The sequence below is a fragment of the Notothenia coriiceps genome, unplaced genomic scaffold, assembly GCF_000735185.1.
Source record: "Notothenia coriiceps isolate Sejong01 unplaced genomic scaffold, NC01 NC01_scaffold00017377, whole genome shotgun sequence".
Lineage (NCBI taxonomy): Eukaryota > Metazoa > Chordata > Actinopteri > Perciformes > Nototheniidae > Notothenia > Notothenia coriiceps.
In genome coordinates this window covers 23,837-44,191 of record NW_011350078.1, presented here as the reverse complement: position 1 = coordinate 44,191, position 20,355 = coordinate 23,837, and the positions used below count along the sequence as shown (strand labels likewise).

At 38.6% G+C, this 20,355-nt stretch overlaps 2 protein-coding genes across 2 annotated transcripts; one reads left to right on the top strand and one right to left on the bottom strand.

The window, feature by feature from the left end:
• Positions 1-268: 268 nt before the first annotated feature.
• LOC104950289 (ataxin-2) lies at positions 269-3,413 on the bottom strand (the record flags this gene model as incomplete). Its single annotated transcript, XM_010776786.1, has 4 exons — positions 2,656-3,413; positions 1,134-1,164; positions 828-887; positions 269-403 (listed from the first exon to the last, which is right to left on the bottom strand). Coding segments are annotated over exons 1-4 (336 nt in total), but the record flags the coding sequence as incomplete, so codon positions are not given.
• Positions 3,414-8,464: 5,051 nt separating this feature from the next.
• mapkapk5 (MAPK activated protein kinase 5) lies at positions 8,465-19,894 on the top strand. Its single transcript, XM_010776785.1, has 14 exons — positions 8,465-9,345; positions 11,566-11,639; positions 14,451-14,526; positions 15,769-15,866; positions 15,960-16,068; positions 16,420-16,509; positions 16,832-16,927; positions 17,061-17,141; positions 17,274-17,461; positions 17,604-17,724; positions 17,857-17,987; positions 18,178-18,293; positions 18,638-18,742; positions 19,275-19,894. The coding sequence occupies exons 1-14, from the start codon at positions 9,310-9,312 to the stop codon at positions 19,367-19,369; spliced, it is 1,416 nt and encodes a 471-aa protein (XP_010775087.1). The 5' UTR covers positions 8,465-9,309; the 3' UTR covers positions 19,370-19,894.
• Positions 19,895-20,355: the final 461 nt, after the last annotated feature.

Sequence of the window (20,355 nt, the reverse complement as noted above, 5' to 3'; positions counted from 1 at the left end):
CTACACCAATGGTGAACAGGACAGAACATGTCTACCATTGTTCAGGTTAAGCTTCTCATTTGTGCAGAATGAAATGTTTCTCTCTGGGAAAGGATTGGAGAATACTTCAACTTAAAAAGGGAAGATGGTGGCCACACACTTTCCCTCCATAAAAGGGAAGATGGATAGGGCGATCTTTACCCGAGCCACCTCAGGGGTGAAGCTGCTATTGAGTGCTGGCTGGGCACTATCTTCCCAGTATAGTAACCTTAATCATTAGCAGTGCTACAAAGGAAATGACAGATCTAGCTCCATTTAAGCACCTAGAAAGGACGCAGTGTTTGATCCTTACCTCTGGACCGTATGTTTTAAATACTCCTTCGTAAACTGCTCCATTTTTGACTTTCAGCTCACACTTGGTGCCCTGTGAATAAATAGGCCTGGCATTATTCACTGTATACGAAACACATTTATGTTTGTGCCAATTTCAATTTACAAATTCAAAAACAAGTTGAGCAACCCATCTGCTGTGAGAAGACAAATGATTGATCAATCTCTGCTGTGTTTGTGCAACCAGCTGTCTCTACAGTTTGCACAGGCTTAGTTTATAGCAGCGTAGACATTTTAAGGAAAGAGCATGTGGGGAAATACAGTATGCAGTACATAATGCTGTTACAAGTGTATTTACAATAGGCACAATACGGTTCAAACATTGTGTCTTTTGAAAACTGCTAATTTCTCTGTTCCTTGTGTTTGAAGCACAGGAGCAAGAGTGCAAAAGGAAATGCTAGACATAACTGGAACATCATCTAAGAAAACTTAACATGACAGACACAAAGCAAACATACCACCACTGAAGTCAAGACATGGACCATCCTCATGTTTGCATATACACCATTGAAAATGACCTAAAGGAAAAACAGTTAATTTTGTTGTTCCCTATTTCTAAAGAAAATTGTGCAAGATAGGCATATGTCACTTTTTTTCCATTCAATATGCGCAACGATAAACATATATCCTACTACTGAATTCATGCATTCTCTCAGGACTTTTATGTGCCATGTTTAAACTAAATTGGCTTAAATAGAAAACTGACACTGTATTCATATGGCAGCTTTGTTCCACTGATTTATGAGAGTTAACCAGTTACTTACCGCTGCAGGGCCTTTACCACTGTGTCTTCCCCTGAAAGAAAAATGCCATTGTTGTCAAACTATTATCACTGAAGTTCCTGCTTTCATACTAAAACAAAGCACTCTTTAATGGGGACAACTGTAGACTGAATTGTAGAAATATTAAGAGGTGGAGGTGTGCATCTTAAGATGATACAAAGCCCAAGAATCATAATCAATGCATTATCTTGTTTAATCTACATGGAAATGTCTTGAAAATGTACATTTATTGTTACATAGACAAATGCATTACATAGATAATGCTATGCAGAATCTGAAATTACCCACAGATTCCAGGATATGTTCCTGGTTGGAATAATGTTCAACGGGCCTTCAGCCAAACACTCTGTAGCCTACATTTTTCCCAAGCATGTCCTAAAATGCACCTTGTTCAGCAGCTGGCACATGGCCAGGCTTTTACACTCGATTCGATAGGTAATGGCACCTCTCTTTACATGATATCCACTTGCCAATGTGCTCACTTAAACACAGTCAGCTCCTCAATAATACAAATTAAACCAGTCTAATTGAAATAGGCTGATTTTGTATGCATGAGTCCAGCTGTTCTTATCGTATTCCACAACATCTTTGCACGGCCTTAATGGATGAAGATCTACACAATGAATGGGACGAACTGTCCTAGTGACCGGTGGATAGAAGCCGGACCAAATAAACCCCAGAAATAAAAGGTACGCAAGCAGCTTCTGCAATGACCGTTTGTGTTAGCTTAATCTTAGGACGGCATGTCATGTACAGAAATGTCATGCTTCAAGGACATTATTTCAGAGGAGCAGCTACAGCAACGTCAAGGTTGAAAGCCCGTCGGTCTATAATTCCCCCTTCTCCTCCGCCCCCTTTCTCTCGTGCGCCCACACGTTTTTATCAATTTCTTGGCAAACCCATTGCAGCAATGTTGCGGTTACGTACCAACATAGATTACAGTAAACTGACAACAAACACAGCTGTTTTATCGCAGTCTTTTTCGTTGCCAAATTCCCTGGGCTGTCCCGTTAGCTAGCCGCTGTAATACTGAAGGAGGCAAGTGCACTGAATTACAAGCATGGGCTGTCAAACGGCTAATTAACGCAAGCTAAATGGACTCCAAGCTCATCGCAAACTGATATCAGCCACTTGGCAAGCAACATCACTGCTACACACATGGAGGAAAATATGTGTCTCCACTGAAACATGCTTAAACACTTAATCAGAGATGTGTTATCCACTGTGCAAGAGGAGGTAACGTTACGTCGAAGTTGCAACATTATTGGGGCAAGCTGACAGGCCTCGCTAGCTAAACTGCATAACGTTACGCTAGGTGACCAACACGTCGCAAGGCCCACATAACGTTCAGAAACGCGTACAAGTTTTGGACCACTTAACGGGGATGTCATCTCTCAAAACTGGCCCTGTTGCAAGTGACTGTATCCAAGTATTAATACATAGCCTCATTAGCCCCTGCTGCTGTGTTTTTATTTAGCTTAGTTCACGTTTTTATTTCACAGACCTGCCCAGATTCTGTCTTCCCCCTCCGCTTCCTCCGGCACCGGCGGCGGCGGCTCCAGCCGTGTTGCCACCGCCGGGCTTGCTGCGATTTCCACCGGCCTTCATTGACATGGTGATCCCATAAAAGACAGCGTCTGAAAACGACCAATTAACACCGCAATTCCTTGACGATAGGGCGATGTGTGATGTGTGACGGCTCGCTAACGTTAGCAATCCTAAAATGTGTCTAGCTGGTACCAGGGTAATATCAACGTGCCTCTTGAGGAAGATGCTATGCTAAGACACTAGCTGGCTAACAGTTGCTATCTATATTAGCAATCTGTACAATTACTGTTAAAAACGGGAAAAAAATATATTTTAAAAAGACAACAAGTGACAATCACTCTCGCAAAATAAAAACGAGTGTTAGACCTCTTGTCAATTCGTTGTGTAATCCGAACAGAAAAATACGTTAATCTCAAATCGGGTTTCCAGCTATCTCAGGTTCTTGCCGTTGCTAACAGCGAAAAGACCAAAACAGTCTGAAAGGGGACAAAAAACAGCGGAGGGATATATGATATGCGTAACGGCTGAAACATACAATCACATATTCCTACACTGTTTCTTTGACGACAATCGATCTGCTAAAAAGAAAAGACAAAGGTAGTCACATTCAATCTAAACCACCACACAAAACAAATATATCCTCGTTTGTTTTGCCAAAAATCCACATAAAACATGGCACTATTTTCAGGAAGTCCCGGAATTCTCGACGGCTGTTTTGAGGCATCCACGTGAGCCGGCAAACACACTGCACACAGCCGCTCTCACATAGAAACACACTATCTAAACGCTGCTTGTATATGGAAATTAAAGGGCAGTCCGTTTCACACGTTTGACATGTAATGTGGGAATAAGATTTATTTACAATAAATAGGTGTTCTATATTATGAATCTTCTCATTGAGTAGGCTATATTGAAATGTATGATACAAATGGTCAAAATAACATAACTCAAACATGAAATGAAACTGTACTTTGAAACACTAAAAGTAGTACTACTTTTAATGTAGATTTAATCCGTGTTTAATAAAGAAAAACAATTGGACGGTAGGTCCAATTGTTTTTCTTTATTAAACACGTAAACGGAATAGCGTCTGAGAGGCCTTTTTGCTTTTTGCTTTTTGCTTTTTACCTTAATAAATGGTCAAATGGTCCTTGGAGCGAGGGGCGGGGCGAAACTCACGGAAGTGATTTCAAAACAAAAGCACTCGTTTGCTAAAATCACACTTTGAATCACTACAGTATCCTGCTAAAGGAACGGTGATTATTATAAACAAGGGGCATTTAGCGATCACAACGAAAACGGCCGGCCAAGACACATATTGAGCCCAGAAAATTGATGTTATTAAGGGCTGTAAATATAATAAGCCTCTGTCTAAAATGGACAACATTGTTAGGAAATTTAAAATATACAGCGGTTCTACACTGCGGTCACTCAGGCGCCTCTCGAGTTTGTTTTTTCAAATCAGCTGCTCTTCATTCCTGTGTTTGACGAGTGATACAAATATTTGTTACCACAAGTTCTTAAGAAAACTGACACTGTTGGACTCGGATCTAGTTGGACTTCTACCAGAAATAAAATGAGGTACTTTTGCTGTGTACTTTTTGAGTAATCCTCTGTCAAAGTCCCCTCCTTAGTACATAATACATGTTTTTCTGCTATATTTGATGAATGATAAAAATATAATTTTACCATTAGTTCTTAATGAAATTGATACTGTTTGACTTTGTATTAGTTAGCCTACTACTACAATACATTAAAGTACTTTTACTGTGTATTTTTTGAGAAATCCTCTCTCAAAGTCCCCTCCTGAGAACAAAATCAAGTAAGTTCTGCAAAGTTTGATGAGGGAATTATTTGTTGTTGCCATTAGTTCTTCGTTAGATCGATCCTGTTGGACTCGGTACTAGTGAACTATACCCCCACAAGTACTATGAAGTACTTACTACTTTTCCAGTACTCCTCTGTCAATGTCCACTCCTGAAAACAAGAATGCATGTTTTTCTGCTATTTTGAATAAGCGTTAAAAAACCTTTCTTCATGAGACTGATATTGTTGGACAGAGTATTTTAAGAGGATGGTAGACTGCACACTGACACACTCTTGTCACTCTTGTTGGCCTCTTATGATGCTGCTGTCTTTTAATATATGATTATTTCTCTGCTCCTAGTTCATTCCTCGCAGATTCTTCCATCAGTCCCAGTCATTGGATGTCAGTCAATAGAGCTTCGAAAAATGTTTCCAATTCATCTAAATGTTTTTTTGTGAGTGAAAGCCAGAGCTAAATTATAGATTGTTTGATTGTGTAATTACAAGGTGAGAGAAAATAAACCCACATCCTCCTATGAAACTTATTTTATTTCCTTTTCCATGTTATACTTACTTGCATTAGAACATTTGCATGTTGAACTACATGCTGGATATCTTCCCAGCCTCAAGGAAATACAATAAAATAAATGGCTTCATAATTTTAAAAAAATTGATAAAAATGTATACATTAATAATGTTGTGGGCAAACATTTCAAATTTAAATATAAAATGAAAATAAGTTTACTTTTGAAATGATTTCTCACAAAAACCTTTCTAAATTATAGTAAATTATTAAAAAATGTTTAGTCAATATATGTTTTTCTGCCTAAAATAGTTGAAATTGAACGTAAACTATATCAAACACCACATGCATGGCAATTAACCTATTTTTGCCCGCTATTTAAATTGACTTTGGTTAGTTAATACAAATATTGATATTATATATATATATATAGCATATAATTGATGCAGTCTTTCTGAACACTTTTTTAAAAAAATACTGCAAATGAAGAATATTTTAAATGTTCTGCACAGACAGTGCCCTAACTTACAGCAGTTGAAAAGATGTGTAGAAGGATAAATTATTGATGGACTTCAATGGCTCTCTAGATAAAGGGCGTTGTATGGTTGCTTGTATTATCCTCAGATAGTGGTTTGTTTAAATAACTAGTGACATTTTAATAAATATTGCAAAAAAGGGTTCCAAAAAAGACATATATAACCTGTCCGGCTTAGCCAGTGAGAATTTCTTCAAGCACCACAAGATTCATAGTTTATAAAGTACAATTCTGGGCCATTGATTGTCTCATTTCTCCAAACACATACAGTAAAAATGCCTGTTTTGAAGCCTTCAAATGGTGCAGGAAAAGGACTTTACATTGTATTATACTTAAAGACAGGGCTATTCAGTTAAGAGAAGAGAAAAAGGAAAGCAAATTGTTATAATGGGTGATGTAACATTAATGAAAGACATAATATGAGGTCCTTGGCACTCAGACTTTAGAGGGGTCATTGTGTGATCATGGGGCATCACCCTTACAGCATCAAGCTGGGGCTTGATGCTTATTGCTCCACAATATCATATGGAGTCAGACACTGGAAGTGTGCTGGAGGCGTTGACTGGGACTGATGGAAGGATGAGGCTGATGAGAAGGAAGAATCTGTGACGAACTAGCAGCTGAGAACTAATCATATATTAAAAGACAGCAGCATCATAAAAGGCCAACAAGAGTGACAGAGTGTGTCAGTGTGCAGTCTACCATCCTCTTAAAATACTCTGTCCAACAATATCAGTCTCATGAAGAAAGGTTTTTTTAACGCTTATTCAAAATAGCAGAAAAACATGCATTCTTGTTCTCAGGAGGGGACATTGACAAAGGATTACTGGAAAAGTACACAGTAAGTACTTCATAGTTCTTGTGGGGGTAGTTTCAGTAGTACCGAGTCCAACAGGATCAATCTCACGAAGAACTAATGACAACAAAAAAGAATTCCCTCATCAAACTTAGCAGAAGTGGCTTGATTTTGTTCTCAGCAGGGGACTTTGACAGAGTATTTCTCAATAAATACACATTAGGAGCACTTCAATGTATTGTAAGTAGTAGGCTAATAAAAAGTCAAACAGTATCAATTTCATTAAGAACTAATGGTAAAATTATATTTTTATCATTCATCAAATATAGCAGAAAAACATGGAAAACTATGGAGTAGACTTTGACAGAGGATTACTCACAAAGTACACAGTAAAAGTTCTTCATTTTATTTCTGATAGAAGTCAACTAGAACCGAGTCCAACAGTGTCAGTTTCCTTAAGAACTTGTGGTAACAAATATTTGTATCACTCGTCAAATATAGCAGGAATAATGAAGAGCAGCTGATTTGAAAAAACAAACTCGAGAGACGGCTGAGTGACCGCAGTGTAGAACCACTGTATAGTTTAAATCTCCTACAATGTTGTCCATTTTAGACAGAGGCTTATTATATTTACAGCCCTTAATAACATTAATTTTCTGGGCTCAATATGTGTCTTGGCCGGCCGTTTTCGTTGTGATCGCTAAATTCCCCCTGTTTATAATATTCACCAGTCCTTCAGCAGGATACTGTAGTGATTCAAAGTGTGATTTTAGCTAACGAGTGCTTTTGTTTTGAAATCACTTTGAGTTTTGCCCCGCCCCTCGCTCCAATGACCATTTGACCATTTAGTAAGGTAAAAAGCAAAAAGCAAAAAGGCCTCTCAAACGCTCTTCCGTTTACGTGTTTAATAAAGAAAAACAATTGGACGGTAGATACACGGATTAGATATGTCCCCTTTTTCCTCTTCTTGTTTTCTCTTTTTCCCTAATTGAACTCCTCATGTATAATTTAATGTTACGTTTTATTTATTTTTTAATTCACTTGCACACATAGATAGATAGACATACTTTATTGTCATTTCAACAAGACACAGAGTGTACTATTAAAACGAAATTTCGTTGTTACATTAGCACATAGTAGGATAACAAGTTATGTTGCTTGAAAAACAGTAAGCAATTTATATACATTCCATATCATTTAAACACACTATTTATGTCCAATACTAATGTAATTATTGTTTTTAAATTATAATATTTTTCATTTTCCTTTTTCAAATGTTTAGGTTCAAGACTTAATGACATTTTCAGTGAATTTCATGATCTCTCCATACAGTTTCTTTCTTTTAGCATAATTAAACCCATTTAAGCTATACACTTTATGAGACGTTCACAAGTCAGATGTGTTTTATTTCTTTTTATTATCAACATCACTTGCATAATACCAGTAACAGTTTGTTTTCTGCTCAGAACTTTAACTCTGGCAGTAAGTAAGCAGGAACAACTCTTCGTATTATGAGGAATATGAAGACAAGAATATCCACTTTGTTATGAACATTTAAATAAGATATCATATTTAACATGATTTGATAACTGTTTTGAAAACGATAACAATTGCACTCCTGATAGAGATATATGTTTTGCAGGCACCCCCCATCATGTATTCACCACCACTTGTAATCAATGGTTTTAACTTCTTCAAAAGTGACATTCTAAATACAGTTATTTTAGGATGCTTCCTATCAGATTTATTTCCTGTCCTTTAATAAAAATACAATTTATTTGGAATTCACTGAGTCCACCATTAATAATTAAATAGGTACAAACCAAATTGATTGTCTCACTGTTTGTGCAAAAAGCTAATTATAAATAAAGTTTTCTTTTTTTTAAGAAACCGGGGACCTTAAACGGACCCATCAATTTGGCAATTTCCAAAGAAATGTTTTTAACAACGATTAGAAGATTTTAATTGGAAAATGTAACGAGCAATATATATAATACGCTGTCAAAAATACATATTTATTGAGAGAAATACTAAGGTAATTGATGTACTGTCCAATATTACAAAAGCGTGTCGATGATTTTTGATCAGGCGTTCAGCTCGGGACCCTGGTTGTGTATTCCCTTTGACAAGCAGCTATGGGATTAGCAAAATAGTCCAGAGATGTGTGTTGTCTCCTTGGTCACTTCTGAAACACATTGCACATTTAAACTTTTGTTATTGTGACTTATCAGTGCTGATTTTTAGTACACCGCCCAACGGAAGTATGTTAACTTTGGGTAAATCTGGAAAACGAACTTGCCACCTCAGCTAACTCTGAGCTAGCTCGTTAGCAGGCTCGGCTCGACGACATAATAGGCTGCTGTGTCTCTGGGAACACCGTGTGCTCGTCGTGTCAGATAAACCCAGCTAATCGAGGAGATTTTCTGACAATATCGTCGGTTTACTTAATATTTCACGATTGCCATTGTTGTATAATCATCGACCCCGGACGCGAGATGGATTGTCACTAGCTTACTTCGCCAGACCCGGTGTCTTCTCAGCGTTAGCGGAGCACTGCTCTCATAGCGCTGGCTAAAAATACACCTCTTGTGCGCCTCCAAAAGTGGTGGGCTAGTCACACTGGACTTGTCTTCCTCTTTTCTGGTCACCTTGTTCAGAGTTTGGCCCTCTACATGGTCACCGCAGTGAGTTTAAGACGACTAGAAGAGCTAGCCGGACCCCGAGGTAGCGAGCCCCGCCGGCCCGATCTAACGCCGCCTCGTTCCGGCTGGTGGGCTTCAGGTCCACGGGTGACGAAACTGGGATTTTGCGGATCGGTGGCCGAACATCATTTTGCCCCAATGGCCCTGTTGTGTAATTTAGTGGTAATATAACAAATCTTGGAACTTTGTGAAGGTCAGAGAAAAACGCGTTTGTGTCTGTCTGAGATCCATCTGTCCGCAGCAGCACCATGTCGGAGGATAACAATGCAGACAAGTTAATCAAGGTAAATCTTTTCACTAATTGAAATGTGGATCTTTATTCAAGTAGACAATGCATAATTTCCTCTGTAATGTAAGAATAATTATGTTTGGTCTTGCTTTAATGAAGTTTGGAGTGTTAACAAATGACATGTTTAAAACACTTATTACTATTCAGGTACATTGGAACGTGTAGTCGTGTAACATTTTAACTGATCTCAGTTAAAACTGGTTAACAATGAGATCCTTTTCTGCATTACATAAGACAGTAAACCAAATAAAAACAGACAATCACCGATCAATAGAGGAAAGATAAATGGAAACACCTACACTGACAAGGAGAAGTCTTAAAAGTTTAGTTGGCAAGATTGCTGGATATTGATGGTGGAAATGTTATTATCTTTTAAAGATAATGTCTAAACTATTGCAGAGTGACAGTTGGACGCTGATATCACTTGCTTCATTTATTTTATACTCAGGTCTGGGTCTACAACATGTTTGTCAGTGTTTCTTCAGTAAACATGATCTTAAGTGCTTATCGCTCTAAAATTATTTAAATGAAGACTGCACTAAGAAGTACACTTAAATATTGCGGTATCAGGATCTCATATATTGATATCCCTTCTTGACCGCACAATGGTTTTTCTGTGGGTTACACATAATAGAAATGCAAATCATAAACAATCTGTTGATGGAAAGCTTTATGGATAATCGCATTACTGTGGAGTTCAGTTTTGACTGTCATAACTATGATATTTCTGTCTTACTCTTTGATTTATCAGGAATATTTCCAGGAGTTCTAGCTAAGACAGCACAGCAGCATTCATGTTTCACATAAATGAAAAAACAACATACTTAAAACACCAGCAACAAAAGTTTAAACAAGCCATATTCACATGACTGAACAAGCGACAGACAAAGAGCAAACTTCGGGAACCAATGCATCATTACTTTTCTGTACTGGTCAAATTGTAGTTAATCCTCTTTTTCTTGTTAATCTAGGTTAAGGTGACTCTGTAGCTCACATCGGGATGAGGGTGCAATACTTTTAAAGCACAGTCTTCCAAGACTGTTTTGGGAACTGACATGCCTAATTGGTCCGTGTGACTAAAGGTTGCAGCTACTGACCGTTTTGGAGTCAGCAGAGAACATAAATAAGGAGGCAGTTTGTGTCATATGGCATTATGGAGACGAATCTACCATTGCTTTAATCTTCGGTTGTATAAGACAAACCACCTTTCTCATCCAAACTGCATTGCTGTGTGCAGAAATCTGAATCTTAGACTAATTGAAATGCAGCTAATGTGCTACACTGAATCTTACATTTCTATCACCTTGGCTCTAGGATTTGTTCCTGGCTTGCTCCACTCAATATGTCACTGCCCAGGCATTTATGCCTGCAGTAAAATGTGATCTCAAGTGCCCCTGGCCCCCTGCTTTCACAGTTCAGTCAGTTTACTGGAGGGCCGCTACTGAGAACTTGAACACACACTGAGGTCCTGCTGAAAGATTCACGGGTTAGCTAGTTAGCTTTGGACTTACCCAGCTCCCCTTTATCAAGACCCTGGCATACTCTAAATTATTCTTTTTAAATAGTATCAAGATTTGTTAGATCCAATATCCAGGGCCACTAATGTTAGGCATAGTGAAGTCAGATGCTTCAAAGATATGAAGTTTATGGTAAAGACCCCTGGGTAGCTGTTACAGCTGAGGTGTCCCTCATCCTGAATTATTATTATTATTATTATTATCATCATCATCATCATCATCATCATCATCAGGGTTTACACATACCTGGTTGGACTGGGCAGGGCAGTGATGGGGGGGGATTATGGTGCCTGTTGGCAGGGGCACAGGATTAACTGCACCATCTGGCCAAGACCAATATATTCTCAGGAAAGGAGGAAGAACGAAAGATGGTTCATTTAACTGAATTTACTGAAATACAGCACAAAGTTCGAAATATTTACAAGCAAACAGTGAAGCTAGATAGAATGTAGAATATATGTCTAAAACAAGTTGTTTAGAAAACTTTTGATACTTTTTTTTATGCTAAAGTTTCAGTTGAAAGTCTAGGTACTGACTGGTTAGGAATGGTCCTTCTAGTATAATCTTTTTTCTTTTTCTTCTCACTGAAAGTATCTTTGAAAAGCAAATCATACTGTACAAGCTCTGCTGCAGACTTTGTTTCTTTTTACTTTCAAATATCTGATATACTGTTTGGTTGTGGTTTCTCCTCCCGACAGGAGACATCCATTCTAGACGAGTACAGCATCAACTGGACACAGAAGTTGGGAGCGGGCATCAGTGGACCGGTCAGGTGAGAGTGAGACGGAGTGTGTCAAGAAGTACCTTCTGGAAGGTCTTTCTCTAGATGCATAAGGTCAAAATGCTACTGCTGTGGAAGCGTTTTAGAGCTTAAGAGAAAACAGTTATTCGTAAAGATAATGTGAAAATAATTATTAGTTGCAGCAATACTGTGTTGCCAAACTCAGAACTATGTTTTTAGTAAACCAAGACTTGGACATGTGCCAGTATCTGGTATCTGTTTGTTATCTGGAAATCACCCGTTACATTTTCTTGATTGTTGTCAATGGGAATGAGTTCAACTTCCACTGCTTGGAATTCCAGATAAACTACTTGGAAATCTAATAATCAGGGCAAAGCCCAGCTGTGAGAGGAGAGCCAAAATCAAATTGAAATGACTTTGTAGTTTGTTTTGATCTAAAAGTAGTATACCACCATGACTCAGAATATTATTAAATCCCACGATGGAATTTATGAGAGCGATAACTATTGATATATATTTTGCTGTAGATTACACTTTTGCTCATCCCAACTGCGGCGTTTAGGTTTAATGTCAGAGCAAATGTAGATGATTTGCTAACTGAGCTGTCAAATGGACGCACGTTGGGACTGCTGCCAAACCACCTTGCTACATGTTACTCCTGTGGTTTTATATTGCAGCGTGTTAACCAGCACAGTTTAACTTTGACGCATTAACACATATTGGGATATGAAAAGGCCAGATGCTTGTCACTTGACGGGTCTTCAACAGACTGGACCAACCACGGATGTGTTTTGTCACACTGTCGCAAACCTGAGGCCTAATATTGAGATGTTTGGCACCAGTACATGTTGGTACTAGTTTGTGGGGGCTGATATGGTTCAGGCAGAATCTATACAACTGCAACATCCATGGCTTGATTCCAACCTTAAACCTTATCCCTGACAACTATGTTTACCTGTTTTTTACTGTGCTCTTGTGTAAATGAATACATAAGTGTTTTTGTGTCACTTTACTTGGTTATGTTTGGTTTAACTCGCATAATAATGGACTTTTCATCATTGTTAAGCTGCACTCGGATTAAAGATATCATTATTGTTGGTGCATGAGGGTTTAATGATGAAACTCAGCAGTTTTCTTTATCTCCTCTCTGCATTTTCCCCTCCAACCTTCTCCACCCTAACACACGTTGCTGAAATATTTACAATAAGCAGCAATGACTTTTAACTATTTTTACACTAAACCCTCCAAAAATGTACTTTTCATGTAGTGGTTAATCTAAAGCACAAATGGTGCGAAAATGCGAGTTTGCCGTATATGTGTTTCTCTAAAGGCTGTAATCTCTTCATAGAAATGTTTGTCTTTAGATTAATTCAGTTACAGAGAGGCAGTTGCAGCTTTAAACGCCTTCTGTTTATTCTCTGTGAGTTTTTTTCTCTCGCTGCCATGATGAAATCCAGCTAGTTGCAGGCTGTAATACTTTATATCAATGTGTGTCACTGATCCCTTGTGAACATTCTGCACTTTGAAGCTATCACGGGTCTCTCTGTATCAGCCTGTATTTTCCCAACATGTGTAGTTTGTACTCAAGTGACGAGCATAGTGAGAAGGTGACTCAATAGCCCTACATGTAAACACTCTTAAGATTCATGCTGTACTCGGAACAAACCTTACTAAATCTGTCTGCGGTTTTCCTAACTCTCACTCTGATTCACAGAGATCTTATCTCATATAAATCGTTTTTGATTCTCTTGCTCATCTCTTTGTGTTTCACAATACATTCAATTATTTTACTGTACTGTGCCGCCCTCACTCAGTCTCTGTGACTCATTAGGTAGGTATTGCTTTCCACTTTCCAGTGAAGTGAACTTTGGCCGAAGCAGAATGTTTCTCACAGTAATGCTTTAATAGTGTAATCTGAGTTTAAGGGCCAGAGGTTGCTGTTTAAAGACTATTTGAGTCTTTTCTGCTCAGTGGAAAAGGGAAAGGACTTTTCAGATAATTAAATGTTTATTAATTTGGTCCATGTATATTGATTTGGAATGAGACATTCATTCTAAGAAATGTCAACCTTGAAAATACATAATATACAATATTTATATTAGATGACAAATATGAGAGATGGCTTTATTTGGTTTGACTCATCTCAAAGATGCAGACATTATTCTATGTGCCATAACAAACTGAGATGTTGACAAAATATTGTTGCTAACTCTGTGTAGCCAGCTGCTTCTTTTTTTATCTCTGTTTGTCAGGTCAAATGTGACTTTACAGCACATAGTACTTTATTACTTTAACACCTGTAAAACAATAATCAGATGGAAATCAACCCCTACATAAGCACAACAAACTCAGCCAAACATAGTTCAAACCATAGTTTGATTTTGACCGTTAGGAACTTTATTTAATAATATTTAGAGATCAGTTGATCTCACAAGATATTAAGCAGGACATTTCACAGTGGAACAATTATCAGTGCTCTCAGGTAGACAAATGAGGTGCTGGTAGTGGCAACTGTATCTGAATTAATGTATTTGACCTCAACCGACATATAAACAATATAACTGAAATAAGCTAATATCGGAGAGTATAGCTGTAGTTCATACCAAACATATGCTACTGAATTTGTTGGTATTTGTTAAAAACTGATTTTCTATAAAGACACATAGTGATTACATTTGACACACAAAGATTAAGCCCGACATCAATGACCATTAACAGAAACAACCGAAAACAGGGAAAGCCCTGCATGACCTCAGAAACTGCCTTATCGATCACATCTGTGACACAGAGGGGGTGATATTGACCGAGATATTTGTCGATTCTTGTTTGCTTCCTGTTCAGAGTTTGTGTGAAGAAGTCATCTCAGGAACGCCTGGCCCTGAAGATCCTCATTGATCGCCCTAAAGCCAGGAATGAGGTTAGAGAAAAACACTGTTGCGAATTTTGATTAATACCTGTTGTATGTTTTCTCTGGCAGTATCAATATTCTTTGTTCTGTCTGCCTACCTGTTATCAACCTTTTTCAATTCCTGTTTTTATTTCCTAATCAATCTGCCTCCTCCTGTGCCTCCTTTGTCTGTTTTCATGGGAATCGTTGTCAGTAACATTGTCTGTGTGTGGTGTATCTAGCAGCCTCTCCATGTCAGCAGCAGCCTTCTGTTTTGATCAAGCAGCGAGACATGTAGTCAAAACAAGCAACACAGACGAGCCTCACACAAGCTGTCGCTGCCAAACTGTGAAAGCTGTCACTGTCAAATACTCACAGATTATAACAGCCAAACTGTGTATTATTCAGGCCCTATAATCATTTTTCTAAATGGGGGTGTATCCGGGGAAACTGCTACAATAACAATGAGTGCATGCTCTTTTTTGAAAGGTTACACTGTCTATGTTAGGAATGTAATGGCTGCAGAATAGTGTACACGGGAGGCGTTTAAGTCACATTTTATGTCATTCCTCGAATGCATCTCTCGTGGCAAAGATAAAGTTATATTTGAATCATTACAGTTGTTTACAAAAGGTGCAATTGCGTTGTACATATATACACATTCCTGTGTATTCCCAGGGCTGAAGCTGCTGCTCTGCTACATGCTGTTTCGGTACAACGTTACACAGGCTGTGTTGATATTGTGTCAGGGTTTGTTGATGTAACACATTTAAACGGTGACACCAGACACATATTTAAGCTGTTTTTTCTCTAAATAATAACTGAGATACTTTTAATATGTAACAAATCAATGAGCTGTTCTTTCAATTAAATCAGAATTTACTTTGCCACCCACCATATATATTGAACTGAGGATATCAAATGTCATGTGTCTATAATGTAAGAATAGACACGGTAGAAAAAAGCTGCACATGTTATTGCTCAGCCCCAATTCCTTTCTAATCAAAATGTGTATCAGTTGATCAGCAAGCGTGATACGGTTGGTACTTATAATGCAGTTATCTCTACTGAGGCGGACCATGTGAGGTGTTATGATTGCTGTAGTTTTAACACAATTATCACTCAACACCTTCCAAAATCATTAGGACAGAGTGATTTCATCAAGGAAAGGATGCTTTAGTGTTGTAGTTATTTCTCATGGGTTTCTTGACAAAACTCCTATATATTTAAGTTAAATATATTTTACAGGGTGTCTGATTCTCTTCCATGCAGGTGCGCCTCCATATGATGTGTGCACACCACCCAAACATAGTGCAAATCCTGGAGGTTTATGCCAACAGTGTCCAGTTTCCACACGAGTCCAGCCCAAGGTGTGAATGTGTGGAATGCAATCATTATTTTTTTTTAAGTGTACGGCAATCCTTTTCCTCTGACACATCCAAACATCCTCTTCATCTTCACAGAGCGAGGCTCCTAATTGTTATGGAGATGATGGAGGGAGGCGAGCTTTTCCACAGAATCAGTCAGCACAGGCACTTTACCGAAAAGATGGCCAGCCAGGTCACTAAACAGGTAAGTGAGCTCACCCTCTCACCCTCTCACCCTCTCACCCACTCACCCACTCACTCACTCTGTTGTGTTTTTCCCTCGATGTGATTTCTAAATGTCTAGTTTTTTCCTGTCAGTCAGTCTTGGTCCACTAGTGACTGTCTTTGTGTGAAACTCCTTTCCTCTGTGTGTAACCGCCTCCCCGTGTCATTAGCAGCCCCCCCTCTGCTGCACATGAGGCAGTTGAACACTGAGACTCGTGGTCAAAAGAAGCAACACACTCCGACTCACATCCAGTGTGTCTGAAGGTTGCTTTGACACACTCACACACACACATAGAGTGGTGTCTCAGTCTGATGTCTCTTCCCCCTATAGATCAGTCAAGCCTTGGAACATTGTCACTCCCTAAATATTGCACATCGCGACCTGAAGCCAGAGAACCTGCTTTTTAAGGATAACTCTCTGGTAAGTAGATAAAGTTGCAAACATATATACGGCAATTTTCAAATGTACCCCGACAGATGCCACTACTGAGTCTGCTGCTACAAATGAGAATACACTTTGTGGGACTGTAAGGCTGCAGCTTTACTTTTTGAGAAACTGTAACAAGGAAAATGTACTGTGTGCATTTAGCAGAAAAGGGCAAAGATAACTTGTTAACCTGCATCTTCAGTCCTAGACTTAACCTTTATCTAGCAGCAGCTTAAATTATCATCCTGGAACCTGAATGTATTTATAAAAATAAAAAAAACTTTTAAAGTAATAATTGTTTCTGTCCGTTCCTCAGGATGCACCTGTGAAGTTGTGTGACTTTGGCTTTGCCAAAATTGATCAAGGGGACTTGATGACCCCTCAGTTCACTCCCTACTATGTAGCACCTCAGGTAAAAAGTGAACGTAGAATTCGTACAAAGAAAGTTGTTAAATGTAAACATACATATATTTAAAACATCTTAAATGTAGTAATAATGAAAGCTGATGTCAACAATGTCCCCTTCTGCTGTCATTACTGTTCAGGTACTTGAGGCTCAAAGAAGACACCAGAAAGAAAAGTCTGGAATTATACCTACCTCACCCACTCCTTATACCTATAACAAGGTGAGACGAAAACGTGTTGTAATAAACATTTTGGCCAACTGTGGCGAGTATCTTTTTAAAAACGTCACTAGTAAAAAAACAACAAAACCCAAAATGTTTTTTGACAAACTTTCTTTTCCTATGGTTCTTCAGAGCTGTGACTTGTGGTCTCTCGGAGTGATCATCTACGTGATGCTCTGCGGCTATCCTCCCTTCTACTCCAAGCACCACAGTCGCACCATCCCAAAGGACATGAGGAAGAAGATCATGACGGGAAGCTTCGACTTCCCTGAAGATGAGTGGAGCCAGATCTCTGAGATGGCCAAGGACATTGTCCGCAAGTAAGTCGTTTTTTTCTCCCTGCTATTATCTGGGAATTCATCTTGTTGTCCCAGAACATGGCATATCCACCTGTCCCACTTTACCATCCCTCATTCAACTTTCGTCTGGTCATTAATGTGTCCTCCCTCCTGCCCCCTGCAGGCTGCTGAAGGTGAAGCCAGAGGAGAGGCTCACTATTGAGGGTGTCTTAGATCACCCTTGGCTTAACTGCACGGAGGCTCTGGACAACGTGCTGCCCTCAGCGCAGATGATGATGGACAAGGTGAGCGGGAAGTGCAAAATCTTGCATTGCACAAATGCTATGCTCCTGTTCCTGTTACAAGTGACTGAGAGTTCTTCATGGTACAAGCGTCCTCTTCTTCATTTCCTTCATGCCCCCCCTCTCCCCTTACAGGCGGTAGTGGCTGGTATCCAGCAGGCCCATGCAGAGCAGCTGGCCAACATGAGAATTCAGGATCTGAACGTCAGCCTGAAGCCTCTTAACTCTGTCAACAACCCAATCCTCAGGAAGCGGAAACTACTAGGGTGAAACTGCTTTTACACTTTTTTTGTATTTAAAATCCTTTTTCCATCTTGTGCTTTTTGAGAAGGTTCTTCTGATGTTTCTATCTGCTGTCCTCTAGCAAAGTGTTACTCTGTTTGTCTTCTTTAGTAACTGTTCTCCTAATGAGGTCAAAGATTGGCCTTTAATTGTGCTTTGGTGTCCACGTTGCAGCCCCAAGCCCAGTGATGGTTTCTTCATCCATGATCCAGAGAACGGAGGGGACGACTCCAACGTAGCGCTGGAAAAATTACGAGACGTCATTGCACAGTGTATACTACCACAAGCTGGTGAGTAACCCATGCTTTGAAATTAGAATAAAGTAGACTCACTTTTTTAATTTGCTGCATTACATTACCTTACAGATGACATTTCACTTATTTAATTCCACTAAGAAGCATTTCGCCACCGGTGATGAATGTAAAACTCTTGCAAAGCCTAACATTGCATCACCAAAAATACTGATATGTCATAAAGTACACACATATTCAAAATAAACATGGCAGACTTCTAATTAAGCTGTATAAGCTATATATCTTATATTCAATAGGGCATAGTTGTGACATGTTTCTGAGGTCTCTTGCCAATGTAAAAAAGAGACTAACTCCTGAGGTGAATATGTGTGTGTGTCCAGGAGAGAACGAAGATGAGAAGCTGAACGAGGTGATGTATGACGCCTGGAGGCTCAACAGAGACTGCAAACAGCTGAGAGAGGGGCTGCCGGGCCTCAGCTGGGACGGTCAGTACCAAATCATCTGCTCTATATCTGGCAAATAGCATCCTTATTTCCTATTGTTATAATCAATTCAAATGTAAGAACTATAATAAATTACCCTTGGTTTTCATTCATTGTTAATTATCTTGTAATAGCAACATAACTATTGAATATTTGCATTTTCCCTCATCCATATTTTCTGGCTTTCTTTGCTTTATCTGCCTGCCAAAGAATCTGCAAACACAGCTCAGTTTTCCGTATCACAAATAAATAACAGAGAAGTTTCATTGCAGTTCACACTGGAGGTGATTTTGAAGGTCTTGTGGTCAATTGGTTCATTTTTTGGTCCATTTTTCAAGCAAAGATGCCAATTAAACCTAATATGCAGACCCTCAAAATGGAGTGTTCTGCTGTTCTTCGTCTTTTGAAGTAATCAATTTAACATTTTATGATTTTGGACTAAACAAAACAATATAAGGTGTCAGCTAAGCTGTAAAGTTCTTAAAAAGTATTATCACTTCCCTTGTCCTTAACCGCAAGCTTTTTTTCATTGCAGGACGATCCTTCTCCGATAAAGTCGACCGCTTGAAATTGGCTGAAATAGTGAAGCAGGCCATCGAAGAGAAGACAAATCTTGAAGAATCTCATTAGCAACCGCTGTCTTTCTATCTTCTTTTTATATTGTTTATTATATCTCTTTTTAACCCATATCTGTAAAGAGGCTTTTTTTATGTAAAATGATGCGCTAACTTTTGTTTTCTCTTGAATTCACTTGCAAGACCTATTGTACAGCTGTAGATATATTTCAAAGAGGACTCATTGGTACTATAATTTTTTTTTAAAGAACACTTGCGAAGAACATTGAAAAAAAACAACTATATTTTCATTTTTGCAAAAAAAGAAAAAATCAGTTGAAGAAATTATTTTCTGGGAGGGAATTTGTATTCGCTGCTTTCCAAGGAGTCGCCTGTTTTATCCCAGATATTTCATTTTATTCTGTTTTCTTACGTTTTAATCATCTTAAGAATTGTATTTATTCAAGCACAGATTTTCTTATTTTATACCTAAACTATAGCCTGGCAGCGGGCTCTAAAGTCAAGAGAAGCTGTGACTGTTCTTCCAAACACTCTTGGTTCAGTGTGCATTTAAATTATATAAATCTTTGTTTTTGTGTAACTTTTCCTTTGCTTTTTGTTGTGTAGAGGTCAAGGTAAGCTGCAAATAGAGGTAAAGGAAAGTGTCTAGAAATATACAAAAGCAGCCCCAAATGAGTTTTGTCACAACCCCTTTCTTTGAAGCCGGTAAGATATGGCACCAAAAGATAGACTGCAAAGCAGGAACCCTGTGGCTCATTTGGTTTAATGAGTTTTGACCAAAAAAAGTCCTCCTACTAGCTTTTAACTGTTTCATTGCCTTCTTTAAAAGATGCCATTTTAAGTTCCAGTTAATTTAAAATGTTGTTGTCAAACTGTTTCCAAGGTCAAGAAACAAACTTTTATCGGCTCAACTAAATCCATGTAGGTTTTACAAACTGCGTTAAACTCACACACATGAAGTGATCATACTGCTTGTCAGCGTCTGAAGTTTGTATCTGGCAAGTCAAATGAAGTGAATTGTTTTATATAAAGGTTTTTCTT

Excerpts from the sequence above, each read along its gene's own strand:
- mapkapk5 (XM_010776785.1), top strand. The coding sequence starts at position 9,310 with ATGTCGGAGGATAACAATGCAGACAAGTTAATCAAG. Across the intron at positions 17,142-17,273 it reads CTCCTTATACCTATAACAAG|AGCTGTGACTTGTGGTCTCT; the intron begins GTGAGACGAAAA and ends ATGGTTCTTCAG. Across the intron at positions 18,294-18,637 it reads GTGTATACTACCACAAGCTG|GAGAGAACGAAGATGAGAAG; the intron begins GTGAGTAACCCA and ends GTGTGTGTCCAG.